General features: G+C 36.6%; 1 protein-coding gene across 8 annotated transcripts in view; it reads right to left on the bottom strand.

The window, feature by feature from the left end:
* Positions 1 to 22,435, bottom strand: part of HEATR5A (HEAT repeat containing 5A) — a 73,146-nt gene that overhangs the window by 5,144 nt on the left and 45,567 nt on the right. For 5 of the 8 annotated variants that reach the window (XM_050335745.1, XM_050335744.1, XM_050335747.1 and 2 more), the window contains 16 exons: positions 22,242 to 22,401; positions 20,975 to 21,164; positions 20,195 to 20,364; positions 17,228 to 17,254; positions 15,240 to 15,378; positions 14,549 to 14,728; positions 13,473 to 13,712; positions 12,608 to 12,789; positions 10,844 to 10,912; positions 9,856 to 10,035; positions 6,870 to 7,104; positions 6,221 to 6,469; positions 4,491 to 4,618; positions 3,610 to 3,757; positions 2,668 to 2,940; positions 26 to 250 (listed from right to left, as the gene is read on the bottom strand). In XM_050335745.1, the coding sequence (XP_050191702.1) occupies positions 26 to 250; positions 2,668 to 2,940; positions 3,610 to 3,757; positions 4,491 to 4,618; positions 6,221 to 6,469; positions 6,870 to 7,104; positions 9,856 to 10,035; positions 10,844 to 10,912; positions 12,608 to 12,789; positions 13,473 to 13,712; positions 14,549 to 14,728; positions 15,240 to 15,378; positions 17,228 to 17,254; positions 20,195 to 20,364; positions 20,975 to 21,164; positions 22,242 to 22,401 (2,795 nt within the window). The remainder of the gene's footprint in view (positions 1 to 25; positions 251 to 2,667; positions 2,941 to 3,609; positions 3,758 to 4,490; positions 4,619 to 6,220; positions 6,470 to 6,869; positions 7,105 to 9,855; positions 10,036 to 10,843; positions 10,913 to 12,607; positions 12,790 to 13,472; positions 13,713 to 14,548; positions 14,729 to 15,239; positions 15,379 to 17,227; positions 17,255 to 20,194; positions 20,365 to 20,974; positions 21,165 to 22,241; positions 22,402 to 22,435) is intronic. The other 3 variants (XM_050335750.1, XM_050335748.1, XM_050335749.1) reach the window with 3 other exon arrangements.

Raw genomic sequence — 22,435 nt, 5'->3', positions numbered from 1 at the left:
ACACAGACCCAATATTTGTGTTTACCTTGATCCCAACAGTCAAGCACTGAGACCAAAGCACTACGTAGAAGATCAGTCCAAGCAGTCCTACTCTTCTCTGCTCGAGACATTGGAGAAGACAAGAGTCCTTTAAGAGCTTGTAGAGATGCAGCAACCACCAGAGGTAACTGGCCATCTTGAGATTTCACAGCAGTTTCTTTAAGTACTCCAATAATTAGGTACAAAATAGTAGGTAGAACAGAAACACTTCCTGTAAAACAGTGCAAATTAATTTCACAGGAGTTATAAAAATGCAAGTACTTTTTACATTAAAAAAGTTTGAGGCAGTTTTCTTGAATTCTCTTTTTAATTTATTATTTATAATTTTTAAGCACCTATATTAATGGAGGCACTGGTAATCTGAAGAAAGTATTTGAAATAATTGTGTGACCTGCTATAGCAAACAGGGAGTCAGACTGCTTAAGTGAAGGCAAACCTTTACCCCTCTTAAATTAGCCCTGTAGATCTTTTTCTGGATGCTTTTACTATGTGAAGCATGGTAAGTTCTTTTGTTCTTCTGTTCAGAGAAAAGAAAGAACAGAAAGATCAGAACCACTGAGGAGGTTGTTCTCACAGAAGAGAAGCTATGGAAGCATATGAAGTATAGTAGTATATATGGTACATACTAGTATATGCAGTAATACCTATAGTAGTATATTCTTTGTATATAATAGTATATACAAAGAATAGCAGAAAACAAAATATAAGAATCAAAGTCTATTTTGCAGTGAAGACAATACAGTGAAGGAAATTAACACAGGGTAATTTCAAATCTGATAAAAGGAAATACTTCTCGCACATGATGTGTGGAAAGCTAAGAATTTCATTGCTGCAGAAAATCACTAAAGTCAAGAATTCAGTCAGAGTAATAAAAAGAGGACCTCAGAATAAATATGTGTAAAAAAATCCTAGAATTACAACAAAAAGCTCTGAAATATTTTGGAAAAGGGGAGACCTAGGGAGAGAAGCAGACTGTCCCATAGGCCACTGAAGAGATCTTCATCTCTGACAATCTGATAATTGACCTATCAGAATGACAGACCATTAAAAAATATCAAAAATAAAACACAGGAGAAACCTGCCATGGCAATTTAATCTATTTTTACATCTTGGAACCCAATAGTAATATAGAATTCTGCAGATATTGGAGACAACCTAGGAATCTGCATACTTATGTGTTGCTCCTATGTCAAGTTCTGACACAGCAAAGCAGAGTTAAGCCTATGGCATAACACGCTTATCTCCTTCCCCAATCAGCAAAATGCTTATGCTTTTAAGATTTTAATATACTGATGTTCACGAGAGACCTGTTGAATAATGAGAGTCTCTGACATATGCACAAGTATTTTTTGAAGCTGAAGACATCTACCTTCTATTTTTAAACAGCCAAGCCTTTGAAAATTGGCTGTTGGAATTCAGTAGGAAATGTTGTTCATGAGCATCATTTACTTGCAAATTTTATTATGCATACCTATCATGACAGCCTGAAGTAAGAGACATGGTAGTCACAGGACTATAACTTCAATTACCTATTAAAGGGGAAAAAAAAGGATGCAATTCCACATAGGAATTCTCTTCTCTTTGATTATATGAACGCACTTTTAGAGCTGCTTCCTTATTCAAGTGACTGTATAAGCAAATTTAAGCTCCTCTTCTCAGTCACCTGAATGAAATGCTTAAGTCCTCTAATGTAAACATCCCATATGGTTTGATAATGCAAGCTGTTAGTTTGTGGAATGACATGAACAGCTAAAGACAAAAAAGATCTACAGCAAGAAAAAAAAATCACAGATATTTTTCATACGAGATAGCTGTCCTCAGATTTAAGTGATGTTGTGTTTATTTCCATTTACTTTTAACCAATAAATAATGGGCTGCAGAAGGAAAAGAGAAAGCGTAACATCACCTTACAATGATAGCAAGACTGCCATTTGGAGTATGATATTCCCCAAAGAAGAATCTCTTAGCAGAGAACAAAATTAAGAAAAAAGAAGACATTTTCAGGGCTGGTAAATACCAAAAATCTGCATAAGGTGTACACAGATACCTAAGGTGGGAACAGAGGAGTAGGGCAGAAACGGTTTATATGTGTGGCTGTAACAGCACTGAGAGATAATATGTACGAATATGATACTGGAAGTTGGTGGTGGGGAACCATCTTAAAGTCTGGAGTGAATCCAAAATGAATCATGGGTAAAAGTCAACTAATCTGAGAATTCATCCGTAACTCCTTACAGTGATTTCTTAATGTTCAAATGATGGCTTTCAGTGAAAGTAACAACACATTTCCCTTTCAAATTTAATTTATGTCTGCATTATAAATTCCAGAATAGACAATTCAAGTAGAATATAAACATGTAGCTGTTGTACACTTCCCTGTGTAAAATGAATCTATTAATTGCACTGTTACATGTGGGAGGAAAAGAAAAACTACTCATTTAATTGCTTCAGTTTTGTAACTTGTTCTGTAATCTGAAAGTCAAAAAATAATTAGAAAAGGAAATTGTCACAAGCAAATCAACAAAACTTGCTGCCAGATTTATCTAGCTAAGAAAATTAGGTAATAACAAAGGAAGAGAAGGGCCCAATATTCTTTAATTAATCTTTTCTTGTGGTGAAACAGCATACCTTCAGGAGAACAGATTGCAGGAACATCAGAGAGAATAACTAATGCTGCTGCTACCAGTCTACTTCCATCTTCTGAGAGTAACAGATGTTTTCCAGGTTGAACTGCAGGGCTACAAGTTAATTTAGGGTTGAGCTGGGGAAGCTGTCTGACAAGAATACAAACACACAACTCCAGTGTTGCAAAGACTAATGATTTCCCGGGCACCAGTCCTCCTGTGTCTTTGCCTTCCCCAAATTCTGGCAACGTTTCCTTTTCTGCAGCACCATCATCAACTACAACAAAAAGAAGAAATATGGCAGAAGTCTGCAGGCTGTGCCTTGTTTCCAAAAAGTTTACTTCTTAAGACTGTTTCATCACCAAATCATAATCTTATATGTATGTACATGAGCATGTATTCAAAGTTCTACTGGCAAACGTATATCCTTCTGAATAAGCAAACTACACAGTGATTGTCAAAAGGCAAAAGGGTGTGCAATAGATATACAACCTGAGGCACCAAACCAATATGATGTCACCTGATACAAGTGTTTTTATTCTTCCCCCAGTCTTTTCCATTTAGAAAGTGAACATTAGGAAGTTACAATCAGAGTCACTACTGGAATCTGGCCTGTAACAGTTGTGTGGAGCCTCTCCATTGCTCTATTGCAGCTGATCATAGCTTTTCATTAAAACTCCTCCCTGCCTGACACCAAACAAGACTATCCCAACTGCACTTTCTCCAGTTTTCCACCTCACTTCCTCTGTTCAACACCCAAACCACCTGCTATCTATCATACCACCCCAATTTCTTAAGTCAGGCGCCTGGACTGACTTAAATAAACCAGAATTAGTAACCAACTGTGAAATACTTCATTTAAGATGCATCTTGGAACCCAGTTTTCCAAGAAAGGATTGCTTTAATCCTGATAATAGGTATTCAAACATCTCACACATTACTGTACCTTCCGCACTTCTCCGTTTTTCCTTCACGTGTTCCTGAGCTGCAAAAAGAATCAAGCGAACCACCTCAAGGGCAGCGAGCTGAATATCAGGTGATTCTCTGGTCAGTATCAGTCGATGCAAAACATTCAGCAGCTCCACACCCAACTCCTACCGTAAGAAAAACATTTAACATATCTTAATTTTAATGCAGGAGTTCTAGGAACTTGTTACTACTTGTTAAAACCAACAGTATTACTCTGATTAATCTCACTAGGGAACACAATGTAATTGATACAATCATAGGAGTTGTAATTTTCTTCAACATCCAGCTCGTAGCTCCCGGTAGCAGCAGTCCTGATCAATTCTCCCAACAAAATAGTAATCACAGTCATTTAAGAGACAGGGCATTTAAAATTACTAAACCTCCCCCCACCCCGCCATGTAATCTTTATCTTACGGCTTCTTCGCTCTTGAAGGTGGGAATACTACTTTGTATCCCTCCTACAGTATATGCACTTCCTTGGAGAGACCATCAACAATCAGTAGAATGTGGGCATGTCTTTGATTTTTACAACAGAATTAATTCAACTGTGTCTTGACAGAGAGAGTAAGAAAACTCTTTCCCAGAATTCTGTCTTTACCTGGTTCTCATCCTCCCCATCCAATTACTCCTTCCTGACGAAATGTCCTCAAGTTCCCTGCCTCTCACCTGTCTTTCCTATAGGTTCCATGATGTGCTCCCCTTCTCTCCTCCCTCTATGGCTTTGGATTTTGGTAAAGCATATAATTTACCTACTACTTATATGTTCAAGATTCCTGGAAATACAATAGAGTGTAGAGATACTGTTTAAACTAAAATTATGCCTTCATTCTGGGGGACATTTGATTATTAATTCATTACCTGATCACCACCTATTTTAGACCTTGGCCATGGAACATCAAAGAGTGCCTGCAGGGCATGCAAGCAGGCAATAATATTCTCCATTGCTGCATCTGATCGAGGAGAGCAGAGGAATTCCACACTAATTCCTGCAAACATCAGAAGAAAAAACCCATATGTGCTTGAAATTTTAAGGAGTAATTTTGTCCATTACTAAGTAACCTCACAGTAGGCTGAGCAGCTATAGAAACAGCATTTTATATTAAGTGAATTCATCTCCTACTGCTAATATCTTGGGGCAAGAACTCTTATTTCCATCAAAACAAAGAATTTCAGCTTCTAAACAGTATAAGACACAATTGAAAGTGGCTACTAACATAAAGCAGCTTCTGAGTAAAACACTAAAGTCTAGGTCCAATGAACAGACAAGACGATTCATAATGAGTATATAGCAGAATATTTGCCTCATTGCTCTGATTTATGTAATAGAAAGAAATAATGGCAAAAGTAATAATAGTGCATAAACTCAAAGGCTGAGGCTTTATCTTCCCATTTCACAAAAATGCAACTACCACAACTAGATCACTAGCAGTAGGTAAATTACATGAACCCTAAGCTTGCAAATCCTAAAGCAGATAAGACTATTTTCTTCCTCAGCTTTCAGGACTCCTCAAGACTTTGGAGACAAGCTTCATATTAACTGCAATCCACATTCTCATCCCAGTTGTACAGCTGTAATTCCAAAATGTGTGATGACCTGGGAAATGGATCGACGTACACTGAAGAACAGCTGTGCAACAGAAAATGTCCAAGTTTTAAGTTCTTTCAGTTTCTCTGTAGGAGTGAAAATGAACAACTGGAATATGTTCAAAAGCAGAATAAACAAGCCAGATGTCCATGGTAAATTTGAAGCACTAAGTAGTAGAGGAAGCAAGGAGAAATGGGTGGCTTTTGTATCAGAGGTCCCACTTTTAACTGAGGGAGCAACGGAGTTCAAAAGGAATCTGGCTCTCTGCAGAAAAACTGGGATGCAAAAGAAGACATAAGCAACTAGGTCATACAAACTCATTCCAAAAAGGGATTACAAAAGAAGGACACAAAAGAGAGATCAAAGGAAAAAATATAATCAAAAATGTCTAATTGTGTAAATTTGGAGAACTGCGACTGAATTAGCTGATTATCTTCTGCAATAGCGGAGGCTTAGGAGAGCTTTATGTGAATGTAAGGAAACACTTTTTCACTGTTTTAGTGACTAAGCACTGGCACAGGTTACAGAGAAAGGTTGAGTCTCTATCCACAGAGATATCCAAAAGCTGTCTGGACAAGGTCCTGAGCAACTGGCTTTAGGTGACCAGGCTTGAGCAGGAGGTGGGCAAGATAACCTCCACAAGTGCCTTCCAACCCACACACTATTCTGTGATGTAAAACTGTACTTCAGTAATGTTAATCCATACATTCTGTAATTGTAGTGGTACAACCACTGTAAAATTCACCCTTGAACTTGCATGTTTATGGGCAGAGCAATAAATATTTGTTTAGGGCTTGTGTAGCTCACAATGAATGTTTTTTGTACCACATTTGGAAAACCCTTTACAATTTTCTCACTAGGACTTAACATTCTTCTGATTGTATATTTTTCCAAGAGACACGATAGTCAATGATGCAGTAAAATGTGAATAATTAAATATTTGCTAGCAGTTTTATCTAGTAAGAATTACATTTTGAGATAGAGCATATAGACACTCACTAACCCAAGATAAGGTGAAATCTGTCAGTATTCACATCCTCAGGTGATTTCACCAAGGGTCTGGTAGAAGAATCTTGGCACATGGTAGTTGGGGTGACAGGTCTAGAGAGATTTGTAACTCCTTCATCTGGATCAACAACAACGAAACCTGTGCTAGTAAGCCATAATGCTGTAGCATAAAGTATCAATGCCCAGGAGTTGTAGTAATGAGGTCTGGCATTTTCAATTGTCTCTGCTGTATAAAATGTACCACCTACAAGAAAAGAAGTTAGTTTTAAGGATGTAACTTATTTTCAACTATCATATTTTCTCATTCTTAAAAGAGGATTCTTTTTATTGAAATTATGTTTATCATGTATTTTATGTATAACTTTTTCTTTTAATGTTCAATATTAAAATTCAGGGCACCTAATTTATATTTATTTGGAAAAAATCCAATAAATTACCTATTTCTTTTTTCCACCACAAAGTAACCCAACAAACAAGAATTCCAAAAACTACTTTTCACATGAGTGAAAAATATCTGTTCTCAAAAGCAGTCCTGATCTTTAGATAGCACATAAGCATGCCTATTCTCTGTACAATTTAATCTTACTTACAAGTCAGTATGCTGACAAGTGGCTTATGAAAATACAACTGATTTGCTTTCTTACCTTCAGCAGGTAGCTGTGATGCATATTCTGAAGGCAAAGTTAAGAGAGCAAAATCCTGAAGTGCAGCGAGCCAGAGCTTGCTTAGTGTTCCAAGATCTGCCTGTACCAAGTCCAGAAGTCCACTGGCTGAAAATGTTGCATCTCTGTAGCTTTCTTCTGCAGAGTTTGCAATTTTTAAACAGTGATTGTGTGCATCACTTTGATTTTTCTGCTTTTCAACTGCAACTATGTAAACCTGTCGATATATAGATCAGTTATAGATCAGTTATATACATCAGTTATATGCTGATACACAGATCAGTTATAAAGTTATATACGGTTATATATATACAGTTATACAACTATATATAGTTATATAGTTACAAGTACTAACATTTGGAAAAAACTACTGTGGCCACTAACATGACTGCCCATTGAACAGACATGAGATTTCCTAGAATCTATTCCTGCTTTAAGTCCAGTAGGCATAGGTGAACAAGCACTTATTTTCTAAAACTTCTGAACCCATTTCCCAGCTAATCACAATGCAAGAATCTCCAAAAAAGGAAAAACCACTAAAATTCCTAAACACATCTGCAGTTAACTTCCCTGCTCTTAAAAAATAGTATTTTACTTATCCAGCTTCTGCTTGCAACCACCAAACCCTGTTATAGCTATGGCTACAAAATGGATGAACTTACCAAATAATATACCTATAATCATGATCCTGAAACAACAGTCAAACTATTCCTAAACTTCTTTTAAACGGCGATGACATATTGCACTTGCAACTGACTTCTCAAAGTTATTACTCTGTGCTAGCAGTAAAGAATGAAGACTACAGTCCCGCCTACTTGAAGTGCCAGGGCCTGAGACAGACCAAAACTGACTTACAGATGAGTCTTGTACTGTCCCTACTTGATTGGGAAAATGGGCAAACCTTATACACAGATCAGTTAGATTGCTTGTGCTAAGTATGAACCTTATACATAGATTAGCTAAACTGCTTATGCTAAGCATTGTTATGTCAAACCATATATTTGAGACATCTTTTGCTAAATCTTGTCTGTTAAACCGGGTGCTTAAGAAATTGTGGTATACTCTTGTGACTGCAAGATATTTTAGAGACCTTTAGGAATCTTGCCCAAACTAGACCTGGGCTCTGGCCAAGCCCTGGTATCAGGTGGTCGAGAAGATTGTCACCAGATGTTTCCACAGGACAAAATATGCAAGTCATTCATATCCAGCCTACAAAAGCTGGACCTCCTCACAGCGAAGATGGAGAACTCAGGCACGAGTGATGCACTGCGTAGGGTTTCCCAGTCACCAGGAGTGGTTCTCCAACCCCTCGCTGTGACTTGGGGTTCCCCAGCAAATGAAGGGGTCTGAATGATGGTAATGTGTTAGGGGGGTAACCAATGATCTATCTTTCTTAATCAGTATTCTTTGCTTGTATAGTAATGATTAGATGCATTGCTTTGCTTACTTTGTTTGTTGCCAAAATGGTGCACATGCTAAGCTTATTGCCACATGCATTATTTTCATTTTGTGTTGCCTTAATTTTGCTAGTAAAGTAAGTCCATTCCCTCTGTTGGTGTCTGTGTCCTCTCTATTGCCCATCAACTGGCAAAACAATACTTTGCAGACTCTGGATGTTACCATCAATAGGTTAATTTCAAGGTTAATTTCCCTAGATGCCTTTCTAGTTATGAAAAACAGAGAACTGAGAATGTTTCAGACCAAGAGCCATCTTTAGTCTCTCCAAAATGCCCCTGGAGGGAAGTTCTTCTCAACTATAACGAGACATCTAGATTCAGTGAATCTCAAGTTAACTTTGGTGAGTATTAGTCTCCTGCAGTTATGATTTCTGTACCTTTTCCACGTTTGCTAGTGGGTTGTGGAATGGATGGGGGAATTTCTGTAAACAAGAAATAGGTAAGATTCCAAGCGAGAAGGAACTGCCTAGGCTTAAGTGAAATATTTGTAAATTACAGGTCACAAAAGCTTATAGAAAGCTATATGGAACTTACTTTCAGGAATTCTAGTGATCTTAATTATAGGCTGGAACAGTCTACAGATCCTCACTTCTGACAATTGAGCCTCACAGGCTTCTGACCAGTGATAGGTTGTTACATGCTATTGAAAACATTTTCTTCATTTAATAATTTTAAATTGGTCTCAGTACTTTATCTCTTCCTGAATAGATTAACTAGACTAATCTACTTAAATCTCTCAATATCAGCATATTTTCAAGATTTTTATTCCATTTGCTAGATTTTCTCCAATGGTTTTCCTGTTTTACCAATATCCTTTCTCAAGCATGGACATGAGAGGGTTTTTCTACAAATGTTCACATAAAAGCTATCTATTGCCTACTTTCTCCTCCAAAACAGTTCCCTGACTATACACTGAAATATCATGTACCTACAAAACATGTTCATATTTAGCTGGTTATCAAGCATCAGCATCCAAGGTCCTTATCACTACTTTCTAACACACATCTTCTAGAGATTTTGTACATTGTTCACCCTTTTGACTTTTAAATATTTAGCCTTCCATTTACATGTATTAAAATTCATGTGAGCTGACTTTTAAGTAAACCAATGCAGTACTGAACTGACAGTGTTAACTTACAAGAACTATTTCTAAGAAATTAAATGCCAACAGACAATGAGAAAAATGACACCTATTTAAAATGGTGCATTCAGTGGACCATCATCACAGCCATTTATAACACACAATTTTAAATGAATATTGAACTATCAGAATATCTTAATAAATTCTTATTTTTAAGTATGAGACATTGTTCTTAATGTATAGTACAATACCAATGGTTTAAAGAGCAGTGTTTTTGTCAAGTTTACAAAGTTCATGTACTGTTTAGAGGTAGCAAAGGGCCAGCACTTTCTACTTAATGAAGCCAAGAAATTCCTCAAAAATTGTGTCTGAAAGGTTCCAACTCACCTACCAGATATCAAGACTAATGTTATAGAGCTGCTATACTAACCTCTGCCCAAGCCTTAAGCACAGCCAGTATCTCCATAGTTGAGGTGCTTTCATTATATTGTTGATTTTGTGCTTCTTTTCCAGCCTGCACTTTGACCAAAGAGGACACAAGCAACTGGTGAACCCTTCGAAGGTCATTAAGATCACTGACTACACCACTTGCTATCCAGGCACTGCATACCTAGTGTTGTGAAAGAGAACCAATGAGGAACAAGAAAAAAACACCATTGGAGACTCTTTATTTTTGGCTGTAAAATTATGAAAACCAGATTTAATTTCTACCAAGATCCATTTGCTCTCAGAAAACAATAAATGTTAAATGACACTACAGTTTAGTATACTTAAGTAATGAAAGCTAAAAACATTAGTGGGGTGTCACAAATAATGACCAAGTATCAACTGCTACAAAGTTTCTCAAATGGCTTTTTTCTGCAAAAAATCTTTGAGTTGTCACAATATAGAGGTAACATTATTTTGTGTGCATTGAGGATTTGAGGCTAGATGATTTATTTTCTTTTTCTTGTGTTGCATATCAAGCAAAAAAAATATTTCAGAGTGTGGGAGGAACATGATGAATGTGTGAGCAATTTATATTGTGTGAGGTACTTTTATAGACTTTTATAAACTTTTATATAGTTTTATAAGCACTATAAGTTATAGGTGTCAAGATGGCCGCGGGTGTCTTTGCTAGAACAAAAGGAAATCTGTGCCAAGAAGAAGGTGGAGTTTGATAAAGTAAATAATTGCCTTGTTACCTGTTAATAACCAATTATAAAGGTATTTGTAATGCATGTTTACATCTGGACAGTGACCTGTAACCAATTATGTGCTTCTTGTCACGAGACCTTGTATACAGATGCTATAAAAACCCTGAGCTATCCTAATAAATCGGACATATTTTAGATCTCATAGATCGTGTATGTATGTCTGAGCCTCCCCGTCAACATCAGAGGGTCTATTACCTAAGACTTCTGACTTTCAACACTTGCCTGACATGCTTTTGCTGTGACATCAGGAGGAGTTTCAGGAGCAAAGGCAGGCCTAAGTGCTGCTCCAACCTAAAGAGAAGTTATGCAACATTCAATACATAATGAACAAACATCTAAATACTTTTCATAATCAGAATTTGTTATAATTTTCCTTTATAAAGCACAGTTCCTTTTCTCACAGACTGTTTCAGTGAAGTTAAAGAGCAGAGAAACAGCTGCAGTCATACTTTTATTGTTTTGCTTACACTGAAGACACGGTTGTCTTTGAGAGGGGTCTTCAAAGTTGATCCTTTATTTTGCACAGTCTAAAACTGTAACAGAAATCTCTTCCTTCCTGAATGCTTGGCTAGATGAGTAGCCCTCCCCCCAAAAAAAGATGTTCCAAACAATGAAAGACTTGCAAGATGCCTAATGAGTGATACTTCCTTACTTAAAAAGAATATAGATTTAAGGAAACAAACAGATGAAGTTGGTCAACTTTGGAAAGTGAAAAAAAGTGTGAGCACAAAACTCATTTCCTTAATAAAGAACACAGACATATAGTTACCAGGTTGCAAAGATTTTTTCTACTCTCACTGTTGAAAGCCATTTCACTAAAGGCCAATAAAAATTTTCCTTGCTGCTTTAGTCTGTATTTGAAAACTCAGACTTAAGTCTGATGCCCTTTGGAATGAAAGTGTAGTACAAATACTACAAATACAAGTTTGTGAAAATAAGTGAAAAGGATTTGTTTTTAATGGCAATTAATGACAGCTTTCTGAGACCCCCTAAAGCTCAGACTTCATTTAAGGAACTTCTGAACAAGATTTCAGGAAGTCATTACTCAAGTACAGAAAATCTATATCCATCTTTTTCTGGACTATGATGATATTGTTACAGGAAAAAAATCAGAAGTTAAAGACTTGATATTTAACTGTTTCACATCTCTTCAACTACCATGGAACAACTGATCAGATCTATACATGCATATATTTAAGGGTACTGAAGGTTAAAAGGGAAATTATTAGCTCTACTTATAACCTGCTTGATGGTTTCAGACAGCAAGGACAGATGGGGTATTTTTTCCCCTTGGTAGTTCCAGACTAGACCGAGGCAATTCTTTCCCACAAATAAGCGCCAGTAAAATAGAATTCTAATGGCAAAAGCGAGATTAAAGTAGGTTAGGATGACTATGAGGGAAAGTGATTTAACCTATTCAATCCCTGCTAGAAATTGAAGAATGGGAGCCAGATGAGGCTTAGCACAGCTGTCTGCCGTATTTACCAGAAGTGCAGTCTGGAATGCAAAATGATTAGGACATCTTTTCTCTAAGTCTCAGCCAAGACTTAACTGAAATGCTCCTTTTGAATATAATCCATGCTTTTACCTCCTCTAGCTTATTTATTGGCCAAGACCTTCAAGTGGGATCACTGGTATGCAAAGGCTACTTACTTCTGAGCAGAATTTAAAATTACAGTTGTTCTTATATTTTTTGCAATACTACTATTTAAAACCAATGCTTTCCAAAAACAACCTACCAAGTGATCTATTTTGGTTTTGCTGTATTCAAGAGGGGAAAAATGCCAAAACTTGAAAAACTTTGGAGCTAAGACATTATATGCCAACTGAAAAGATGATTTCTAAGGAAGTTAAGTCCAAAAAAATTAACAATACTTTCAGTAACAAATTAAGTGAAATCCAATGCTTATGCACTGCAAAAGCAAATTTCTTCTAGTGATTGACTGTAACTCTAAACTTTTCTAAGTTATTAACAATGGTGCTTACATTGGCTTGATACTGCTCCAGAATTACATGACCTGGAAACTCTGGTTCTGGAATAGCTGCAAACTTCCGAACAACCATTTGCAATGTTTGAAGCCCAGAAAGACGAAGTTGATCGCTATGATCTGTGGCAGCCATAAAAGCCATACGAACCAAGTCAGCTAAATGCAATACCAAAAAGTCATCTGAAAAGAGAAATTAAAAAATAAAATAGTTTTATTAAATTTAGATTTAGACATAATGTGTTTTATAAGACTGATCCAAACATTTTCAAAATTAGCATTTCACATTTTACCTTAACATATCACTTTAGGCAACTTACACAGTCTTGCTAGGATATCTTACATTAGCTGATCTAGGTTGCTTTCCATTTACATGTAAAAATAAAGTACTTAGAATAAAGTGTAACTATCTTTATGTAGAAGGCAGATTTTCTAAAAAAGAGTGTGGAGGAAAACACCTCCAGATAAACATAGAGAGGTACTGAAAAATGGCACTCTTTATACTGGTAATTATGCAAATTAAGGGGGGGGGAAGTGGTGCTTTTTTAGTCATACTCCCAGATACCAAACTGTGATGTTGTAGGCTGGTGCCAGCTATCACTTCTGACTGCCAGTGCTTATGCATAAACAATGGCTTCCTACAACTATGCCATGGTACTATAAACAGGAAACTGAGTGTAAATGGTGCAGTAAGATGCCAATATTTTAGCAAACAAAAATTGCTCTACACCTTAATAAATACAGACTTCTAATCAGAATAATTAAAGGCTTCATTGATTATAAACAACAAATTTATTATGAACTTTGCTAAGATGCAAAGAACTAACCTTGCATTCTATTGAATTCTTTCAGTGCATAACACATACCTCTTGAATCACGTTGTTTTCTTTCCTGAGCCAAAGTTATGTCAAAATGTGCACTGCATGCATGTTCACACTGGCTTATAATTTTACAAACACATTCTGCAGCAAAAACTCTGGTAGACCATCGTGGATTTCGGAAAGGATGGAACCTGTCATCACTGTCAGATGTTAAAACAGATGCATCATCCACTTTGGCAGTTTCCTCTTCTTGAGTGGTGTCTACTGAAGCCACTGTATTGAAATCTATATTTAGGACACAGGAGACAAAAACCAAAATATAATATTCTTTCTTACTATAACTGAAAACTACGAAAAGACTATGATAAGGAAATCTCTTCAAAGTCTATCTCTAGCCTCAAATTCCCTTCAACCTCAGTGTCTTCAAGTAAATGCTAGAATTAAAATATAACAAAACTGCCTACATTTGGTTGATATTAGTTGCTGGAAAACAAGATCAACACCATGAAAGTAAACTAAGAACTGCAGTGAAAGAATCTTTTAAAGTAAGTGTGACACATTAGAAGGTAGTAATGTTCCAAATCAAAAAATCTAAATCCTTGTTTTCCTCCTGCACTGTAGGTAAAAGAATTTCCCTTCTCCCTTCCCCCCCGCCCCAATATTCAGCACAGCAATTAGTTTTGCCTGCTCAAGAGTTTCATTATGATATAGTAGGTCTGCATCATTCCTACTAGTAATAGAAGAGCCCATCTGAATATTTTTCTTGTAGGTAATTGCAAAGATTTTTTTGCATGATCTCAAACGCACTCTGCATTTCCATTTCTAATACAGAAATAAGTTAACTTTAGGACTATAAATCAACAAGAATATGAACAGGCAACATGTGCCAAGATGCTGACAAAAACTTATTCAACAGGGAAAAGGCAATCAGAAGGGAGAAAGGCATATTAATTCCTCTGAAGGAACTAAGTTAAAGGGTCCAATCTTTCAATACAAAGGACGATGATACGCTTCATAAATGCCAGACGTTCAAGAAACATGAATACCTTTCCATAGTGACACAGTGTACTTCTGCAGACCTTATTTTGATGGTGTTCTAACTACCGTGTATTAGTGCTTACCAGCAGAGGCAGCAAGAACGTCTTTACAAAGCTTCAGCCAAAAAGAGAGCTTTTCAACTGCCATTGAAGTAAGCATATGAGTCAGAGTCTCTTTGATATCTTGGCATAATCTTTGATCCAGTTCTTTGTCCAGCAAGCCCAGCAATGCCCCCTCCAGGCCTATTTCTCTGATGTTCACATCTGCTAAGAACAAAGCGTGAGCTGAATGCTGCACATCATAAAACTGCAGTAATGACAACAGAAACTCTCACTGTAGGTTGCACATGGGGAATCTTTTGAACAAATACCTACTAGCCCTGAAATATTTTCTAAACGGTTGTATTAGCTGCTTTAATACTGTATCTGAATATAAAACAAACTTTGAGTTTTTACAGAAACGCAGTAAAAACAGGAAGAAAGTTACCCCAGAGGGGAAAAAAATCCTACTCTGAATTTCACAGCATTATCATCACCATAGCATCTGAGCTCCTGAAAAGGATTATCTTTGGCCATGTGATATTTCACACTGACTTCATTTTCATTTTGACTGCTATTTCACTTATCTTACTTCATAAGGTAATTCTTAAACAATGTTTTAACTTGAAAGGGAAGATAAAACTAATCTTCGAAGTTTTCATACCCATAGCAGAGTGAGTTCAGAATTCACTGTCAATGTGTCAAGCTCTTTGATCTCAAAACTTCAATACATTACCTGGAGTAAAATCTTCTCTGCTCTCTTTCACTGATGCAACAGCATATTCTGACACTTCAGCAGCTTCTCTTTGCACAAGCTGACGTAAGCAAGCTACCACTGCACGTCTCAGCAGTAAGTATGAGCTACAGAGATTCATCTGAAACATGCAAGAGGATACAGTAAGATGGCTAACAAACCTCTACAGCAGTACCTCAGAAAGGCTGATATTTCTGAATAACTGCAGTTAAGGCAAATCATGTCAGTAAACAAGTAATTGATGCTCTTTTTGCTCAGCTTTTTTTTTTTTTTTTTTGTCCTACCCCCAAATTAAAGGGTTTGCAACACCTGTAATCACTTTTAACATATCAGTGCTTTTAGCATTTTCTCTCCAAAGGCAACTTATAATACTGCTTTGGGGCTGAATCCAACTCCCAACCAATATTGGTAGAAAGACCCCCATTAACCTCAATGACAGGTGAATCGTGGTCTCAGTGAACAGCTGTATTCTTTGACTACAGGACATACATATATAATGGGCTTGAAAATTCAGTACAAGAGAAAATCACTAAAACATCCTCAGATGTAATGAGAGAAATGCCAACGTAACCAAGGGTGAGATAGTCAATCAGGCTTTAGTAAATCTGAACTCCATGCATGAAAGGAAATTCAAAAGAAAGGGCAAAGAGAACACTGTTGCAGTTTCATTGCAAAAAAATATTATATATTCAGTTTACAGCAAATTATGTTTTAGAAAAGGTGAGAGAAAGGGTGAGAGTTACTGATGAAGGTATCACACTGAGACAGGTCAGCTCTTCTGCGCAGTTTCTAGCAAAAAGTTCACAGCACCACCATCTTTTACAACTACTAGGCCAATGTGTTTTTTACACTAGAAAATACATGATCATAGATTCATTATTACTGGAACAAGGAAAATCACTTAAAAAACCCAAGACATAGCCTCAAGGTTTTTTTGTTAGTGTGGAGCTTTCTGATTTTTATTTTCTTGCTTTCAATTTTAAGAAAATCTGAAGGGAATCCCAAAGATATGATAAATTAGCTGTGTGGTCAAGCAAGATGGCTACACCAATACTTATGCAGCTTCTTTTAAATTAAGTGTAGGTTACAAAAAAGAAAATTATTCTCTGTAACTATAATTGTGTTCCCTTAGCTATTACCATGCTTAAAATAGAGCTGAGTGTCTGCTGCAGGAAAACCTTGATATAAGACTATGCTCCTCATTTGGCAGCAACAGGCCAATATATGTTAGTCAAAATGACTAATATATATCAGTTAACATATATTTAAAAAAAAACAACTTAAGGATAAAAAGAGTAAGCAATACAGAATTTCAGCTTTGTTAGATGAACAAAACTAAGCTTCCTCTTCGGAATTTCTCTGCATGCACATGAATCTACAATACTTGGATTTACAGATTTAATACGTAAAAAGATACACTCTCTGCAGAATTCTTTTACAAGAAATCTGACTCAACAAGTATGTCTGCAAGATACTTTAATTGAAACCTTAAAACAAGTGAGGCTTTTAATGCAACACTTACGCAAGCAGGCTACACATTTTACTTTAGGTTGGACATGCATAAATTCCGTGCTCATTTTTAATAGGGGAAAAAACAGAGGACCCAATTCAGGCTACCAAATAACACAAGATGCATATTTTTCATCTCTCTCATTCTTCCACATTCTAAGCAGGGGACAGGACTAAATGACAGACACAAAATGCAAGCATCACATTAAAACTTAAACAAACAGTCCCCTTTCTCTGCTTAACGCATTAAAACCAAAATTATTCCTCACTAAGCACATAAATGAAATGTATGCCTGCCATCTACAGAAAGTTAGGAAGGATCTGGTTAGGATGACAACAAAATGTCACTTGACATGCTAAAAGAAATTACATTAAAATGGTTAAAAGGAAAGATAAAAGATGAAATAAAAACACCACTGCAAACTGCAAAAGTTTAGCATTAACAAGGCACAGGGACCTACCAACACAGAATTATCCAACAAGATTTCCTGCACAAAAAACAAACGACAAACCAGTCATGACAAAACCAAAATATAGATATCACAGTGATATCAACCAGACATGGAGACTCTAACATGTAAATTCAGCATATATTAAAATTCAGAATCTTACCTCAAATATACCAGAACCCTAATTTGCTTAGTTCATTTATATTTAAAGCTGAACACACTTAAATTGCAATCCAGCTACCTGTAAAATTAGTACTTAAACAGTACCAAGCCAACAGTATAGCATAGTTATTGACAACTTATTGTGTTTCAAAATATCTTCAATATCTTAGAGCTGAAAACTGGCATTCACTATGTTGAGGAATACTACATCGTAAGCTTACATGGATAAGCTCTTTAGAAGTCTGTGCTTAACTAAGTTAGTTTCAGAGTTAATTTTAGACACGATTAAAAGCATACGATTTCTATTCTGCTGGAGCCAAGAATTCAAACAGCAGGATAAGCATTACTGTTAGACACCCCATGAAAGATCCAATTGACCAACATTGAACACCTTCAGAAACTGAAGAAGGGAAGCTAGATGATAACAGGTACATGTACACAATTATAAAAAAAAGTAACACAAAAAAAACGAGCCAGTGAAGCAATGCATCCATTGCCTAAGTCATGTTTTACTAGTGCTAGCAAAGTCACAACCTGAACCGTCCAAATACTATGGAGACCTGAACCATCTCATCCTCTAAGGGCTGGGAAGACAGGTGGAGGAGGCAGTTTGCAGCTGCTCACAGAAATTGTTAGCATGCCTAATGAGAGGCAGAGAGTGAGGGGAGGAGGACAGGGGGAAGAGACAGAGGGAGAGAGAGAGGGAGAGAAGAGGGGGGATATGAGAGAGGAGAGGAAGGTAAGAGAGGAAATAGGGTGAAGAGGGTTATGCTACTAAATGCTACTAAAAAAAGAAAAAAGAATTCTTTGCACATTTGTTTTCAAATTGAGAGAGAATTCATGGACAGAGGGGTAAAAGATCACTCGTCTGACCACAGATGTTTTTCTGTTTTTCTGCATAAGGAATGCAGTGGTGAGTATTCACACTATCTAGTGCCTAGTTTTTATGTGCTACTTCAAAATGCATTGCAAAGGAGGACAGTAGCACCTCGTTCTCTGACTTGCAGACATTTAAACTCATGAAGAATGACTGGTTGAGGGCCACCTTGCGAGCAAACAGCAGAGTCAAGAGCAGATTTCAGACCCAATAATTTATTCTGCTTCCCTAGTGAGATGGTGATTTAGTGGGTGGAAACTACATGGATGAATGGCGAGTTCTATAATGCAGAATTCTGATCATGCAATTATCTTCTCACAGGCCTGAAAAGCACACACTCAAACCCTGTTTATGATACTCTTCAGAGACGCACTGGCATTTACTGAATTGTCAGTGTCAGCAATATTGTCCCTAGTAGTATAACGAGTTCATGGGAGTGAGAAAAGTTCACCCATGTAAGGCCAGTGATTTCTTTGGATTCCTACCCCATGAAGCTCAGAATCGTTTCTGGGTTAGAGGGGAACACATGTGTACAGATTAATGAACACACACACTCGAGCTACAAACCACGCTTTTCCTTAATTGAGTAATTTAACATTAGGATGCTCATAAAGTACCGTATGAAGTACTTTGAGACCATTTGTAAAAACAATAAAAATCAGTAATATCATATAAACGACTTTATAATGACATCCTCTGTATTAGTAGGTACTTGATATTAGTTAGAGACAAAGAAGCAGACTGTACACAGGCTTACAAATGATCCCAAATGCTAACACGTCCTCTGAGCAAGAGAGTGACTTACATGGTTTGCCATGATTTTATCAATGTAAGAAAAACCGGTTTTTACCCAGAGAAGAGAAAATAACTCTTAGTGTATGTTAAAACAAAGAACACTTCAGATTAGTTCCAGTTCTTCTGCAATTAGCATATTCATGCCTATCACAAAGTGGGGCTGAAAGATCTGCAATTTTTCCTACACCCCACAATCACATTGCTAGTCAAATTGAATAAAGAAAACCAGAGGAATCTAAACTTTCTCAAAAACTAATATATGGTCACTATGGATACACAAGAGCTACCCAGTAGAAGATGTGAATAAGAACTGTGTTGATAGAGACAAGATTAAAACAAAACCCCACCATACTTTTCTGTCTCTGTGGTTTTTTGTTTCTAACTAGCCCACAAAAATCCACCAGGGCTAATAACTACCAGAAGATTATTTTTGCCTTTCTTTTCTTAAGTGCTTCAGAACAAAAACTATTCAGAGAGATATTGAGTGAAAACAGAAAGAAACAAAAAAAAGCCCCACAGCAAATAAACTCTCCTACCTCTTGTCAAATGGGATTGAAAAAGAGTTTTGTTTATTTTTCCAAAGACCTGGTTTGACTATTACTTACGTAACTGTCAGGAATTTTTATACTGACTGCCAAGATGTCAGTACACTGAAGTATTAGTGCTACAGAAATCACAAAACAGAGAAATCTATAATTTTTCAGCATCATGAAAGAACAAAAAGAAACCAAACAATTCTCAGTAATCAGTACACACAAATATTTTTAATCAATCTTCCACCCAAGGCATAAAAAGCAGCAGAAGGAAAAAAATGGTCAACATAAAGTAGCTGGTAAAAATCCAGCAAAAATTTGTAATGAATGGTATATCCTGCCAGACAACTGGCCTTAAGAGCAGCAGAATGTGCTTGTAAGCAGTTCAGAAGGCCAAGATTTCTACAGAAATCTTGTGCTCATCTTGTAAAGGGGAAGCAGAAGGTGAGGGAAAAAAAAAGAAAAAATATAGAATACTTGCCTGTAGGAGGACATGAAACACCCCTACACAATGATCAGTTTCTCTGGTTAAAGAAACATCTGCATTTTTTAAGTGTTTCTGAACAAAATGTTTTAAAATACAAAGATATAGACTAGTAAATATATACTCACACATAGGCAGCTTACAAGGTTAGACAAGTTGACGTGTCGAGGAGCAAACATGTGAAGCTGCTGAAGGCAAGAGATGGCTTGAGCCTGAACAAGGCAGTCAGGATTATCCTGCATCACTGCACAGCCCAAGAGGCAGGAAGTTCTTAAGGCTGAAACCGTTGTACTGCTGCCTATATTTGGAACAAAAAAAGTAGAATTTTGTTTTTGGTTTTAAAACATCTCTTTTTTTTTTTTCAATAAAAATGATAACCTCTTTTTTTCCCAAGCCAGCCAACATTCATCCTCTTGAAGGATGACTTCTGTGTCTGTGCTATACTTTGATATCAAAGAGTAATGATCACGCTGCTCTCTGGAAATTTCAGTGTCCAGCTATCTAAAAGGTGATTTAGATGCAAATTTTTAATGTGTGCATCATAACTAAGACACAGATTGGCTCCTAACTCTTGAAATACGAGTACCTTCTGTTCTCATGCTAGAATTATAAGACATAAAAACGTTAGAATTGTAAAATGTAAAGATTCATGTAAGAAATATCAGCCCAAGGCAAGGCTTGGAGAACCAGTTCAAACAAAGGAAATTATGTCAAGAAGACACACTATTTTTAGAAAACTAGCAGTCATGTCATCTTGATTGCATAAAGTCATGGCCTGTGAAATACTGTCTTGAAACGAGGAAAAAAATCTTAGCCATCTGCTTACTTGCTACAACTGCAAACACACATTCAGACAATGTTTAGCAGTTCTGTTGCTAATCCAAACCAAACTGATGGATGTTATATACCTTGCAACTCAGGGCCCAGGGTGGTAATGAGTGTATTTAAACAGCGACCAAGGCTTTGGTGAACTTCAGCATAAGCAGGAGGCACAGTCAACAACAACATGAGAACAAGAGACAAGGTAGGTTCCACATGCACATGATACAAGGGCCCAGCCAAATCTACTATCAGTGACAGAGAGTGTAGTGCCCACGCCTGTAAAATAAGAGATGTAATGTTTATGTGACAGAGTAAACATAAGAGCTTTTAAAAACTTGATAGTTCAAGTGGAATTCAGTAATAAAGTGCAACATAAGTTGCACTTTTAGGTTCCAAAGGAACAAATGGAGAGGTTATAGAAAGAAACCTTAAGAATCTGACGTTGAATAAGTCATTTTGAATATTTTACAAGGAACTGTATATTCTGCAAAGCAACAGCCATTTCAAATTTGTCATTGTTAATTAACAAAACTTTTAATTTAACAGTAAGTTAATTTAACAGTGATTATTATTCCTTAAATACATTTTACTTTTTTTAAAGTTTCTTACAGTTCCATGTGCAAGAACAAGAGAATTGTGAAAAATACTGAGTTGCTGAAGCAACCTATTGTTTTAGTTGCAGTTACTTTCCACCAATAGCCACATCTGTTTCATGTCAACATACAGTTCTTCTCTGTGTAAAGATACTGTGAAAAAATATTCATTAACCGAGATTTAGACAAACACATTAAATACACTCAATGTCTCTTAAAGCTATTCTGATAGATAACAGTTTTAGCCACAGAGAAATAATGTGAATTATTCTTCAAAACTTCTTGTATTATTCAAGGATGTATATTCACCAAGTTCTACAGCATATATGCTACAAATCCCTGTTATTTACTACATGACCCTTCAACAAAAAATGTGATGTAAACATTGTAGAAGAGACAAAAACTGACACAAACAAAAAAACTTAGGTACTATCTAGTCAAAGTCAAGATATAGGTGAATGTGAAATGAATTAATTCCTAAAACATGAGATACTGTTTCTGAAGCCAGTATATCTCAGCCTTATCAGCCTCACTGATCATTAAATAAGAAGCTCCCACATATCATCATAGTTGTTTCTAGTGAAGTTGTTGGATTTTGAGCAGGGGCTATCTTCTACACTGTCTTTGCTGCTCCAACCATTACCTGCGAGGTATAACTAAGAGGTTGTGAAGTGTTACTCTTACAAGAAAAGAAATCTTATACCCCAGAATATAATTCAATTAATTTGTAACATAACATTTTTATATAAGTGGCAAGTACCTGTACATCGGGAGAAGTACTGTCCTGAGATAAAGTATACAGGATTCCAACACATGCATTCAGGTGCTGAGTAGAACCTATTCCTCCTAGGTATCTATACAGACATCCCAGAGCCAAAGAATGACCTGTTCTTGATACCACATCCCTAGCAGATTTTAGCCTATTAATTGAAAGAAAGCTGTTAGTTTAATCAC

Source organism: Myiozetetes cayanensis, unplaced genomic scaffold, assembly GCF_022539395.1.
Source record: "Myiozetetes cayanensis isolate MyiCay16 unplaced genomic scaffold, myiCay2020 scf6-25, whole genome shotgun sequence".
NCBI lineage: Eukaryota > Metazoa > Chordata > Aves > Passeriformes > Tyrannidae > Myiozetetes > Myiozetetes cayanensis.
Note: the sequence above shows the minus strand (reverse complement) of the source record. Positions and strands in the feature narration are given on the sequence as shown.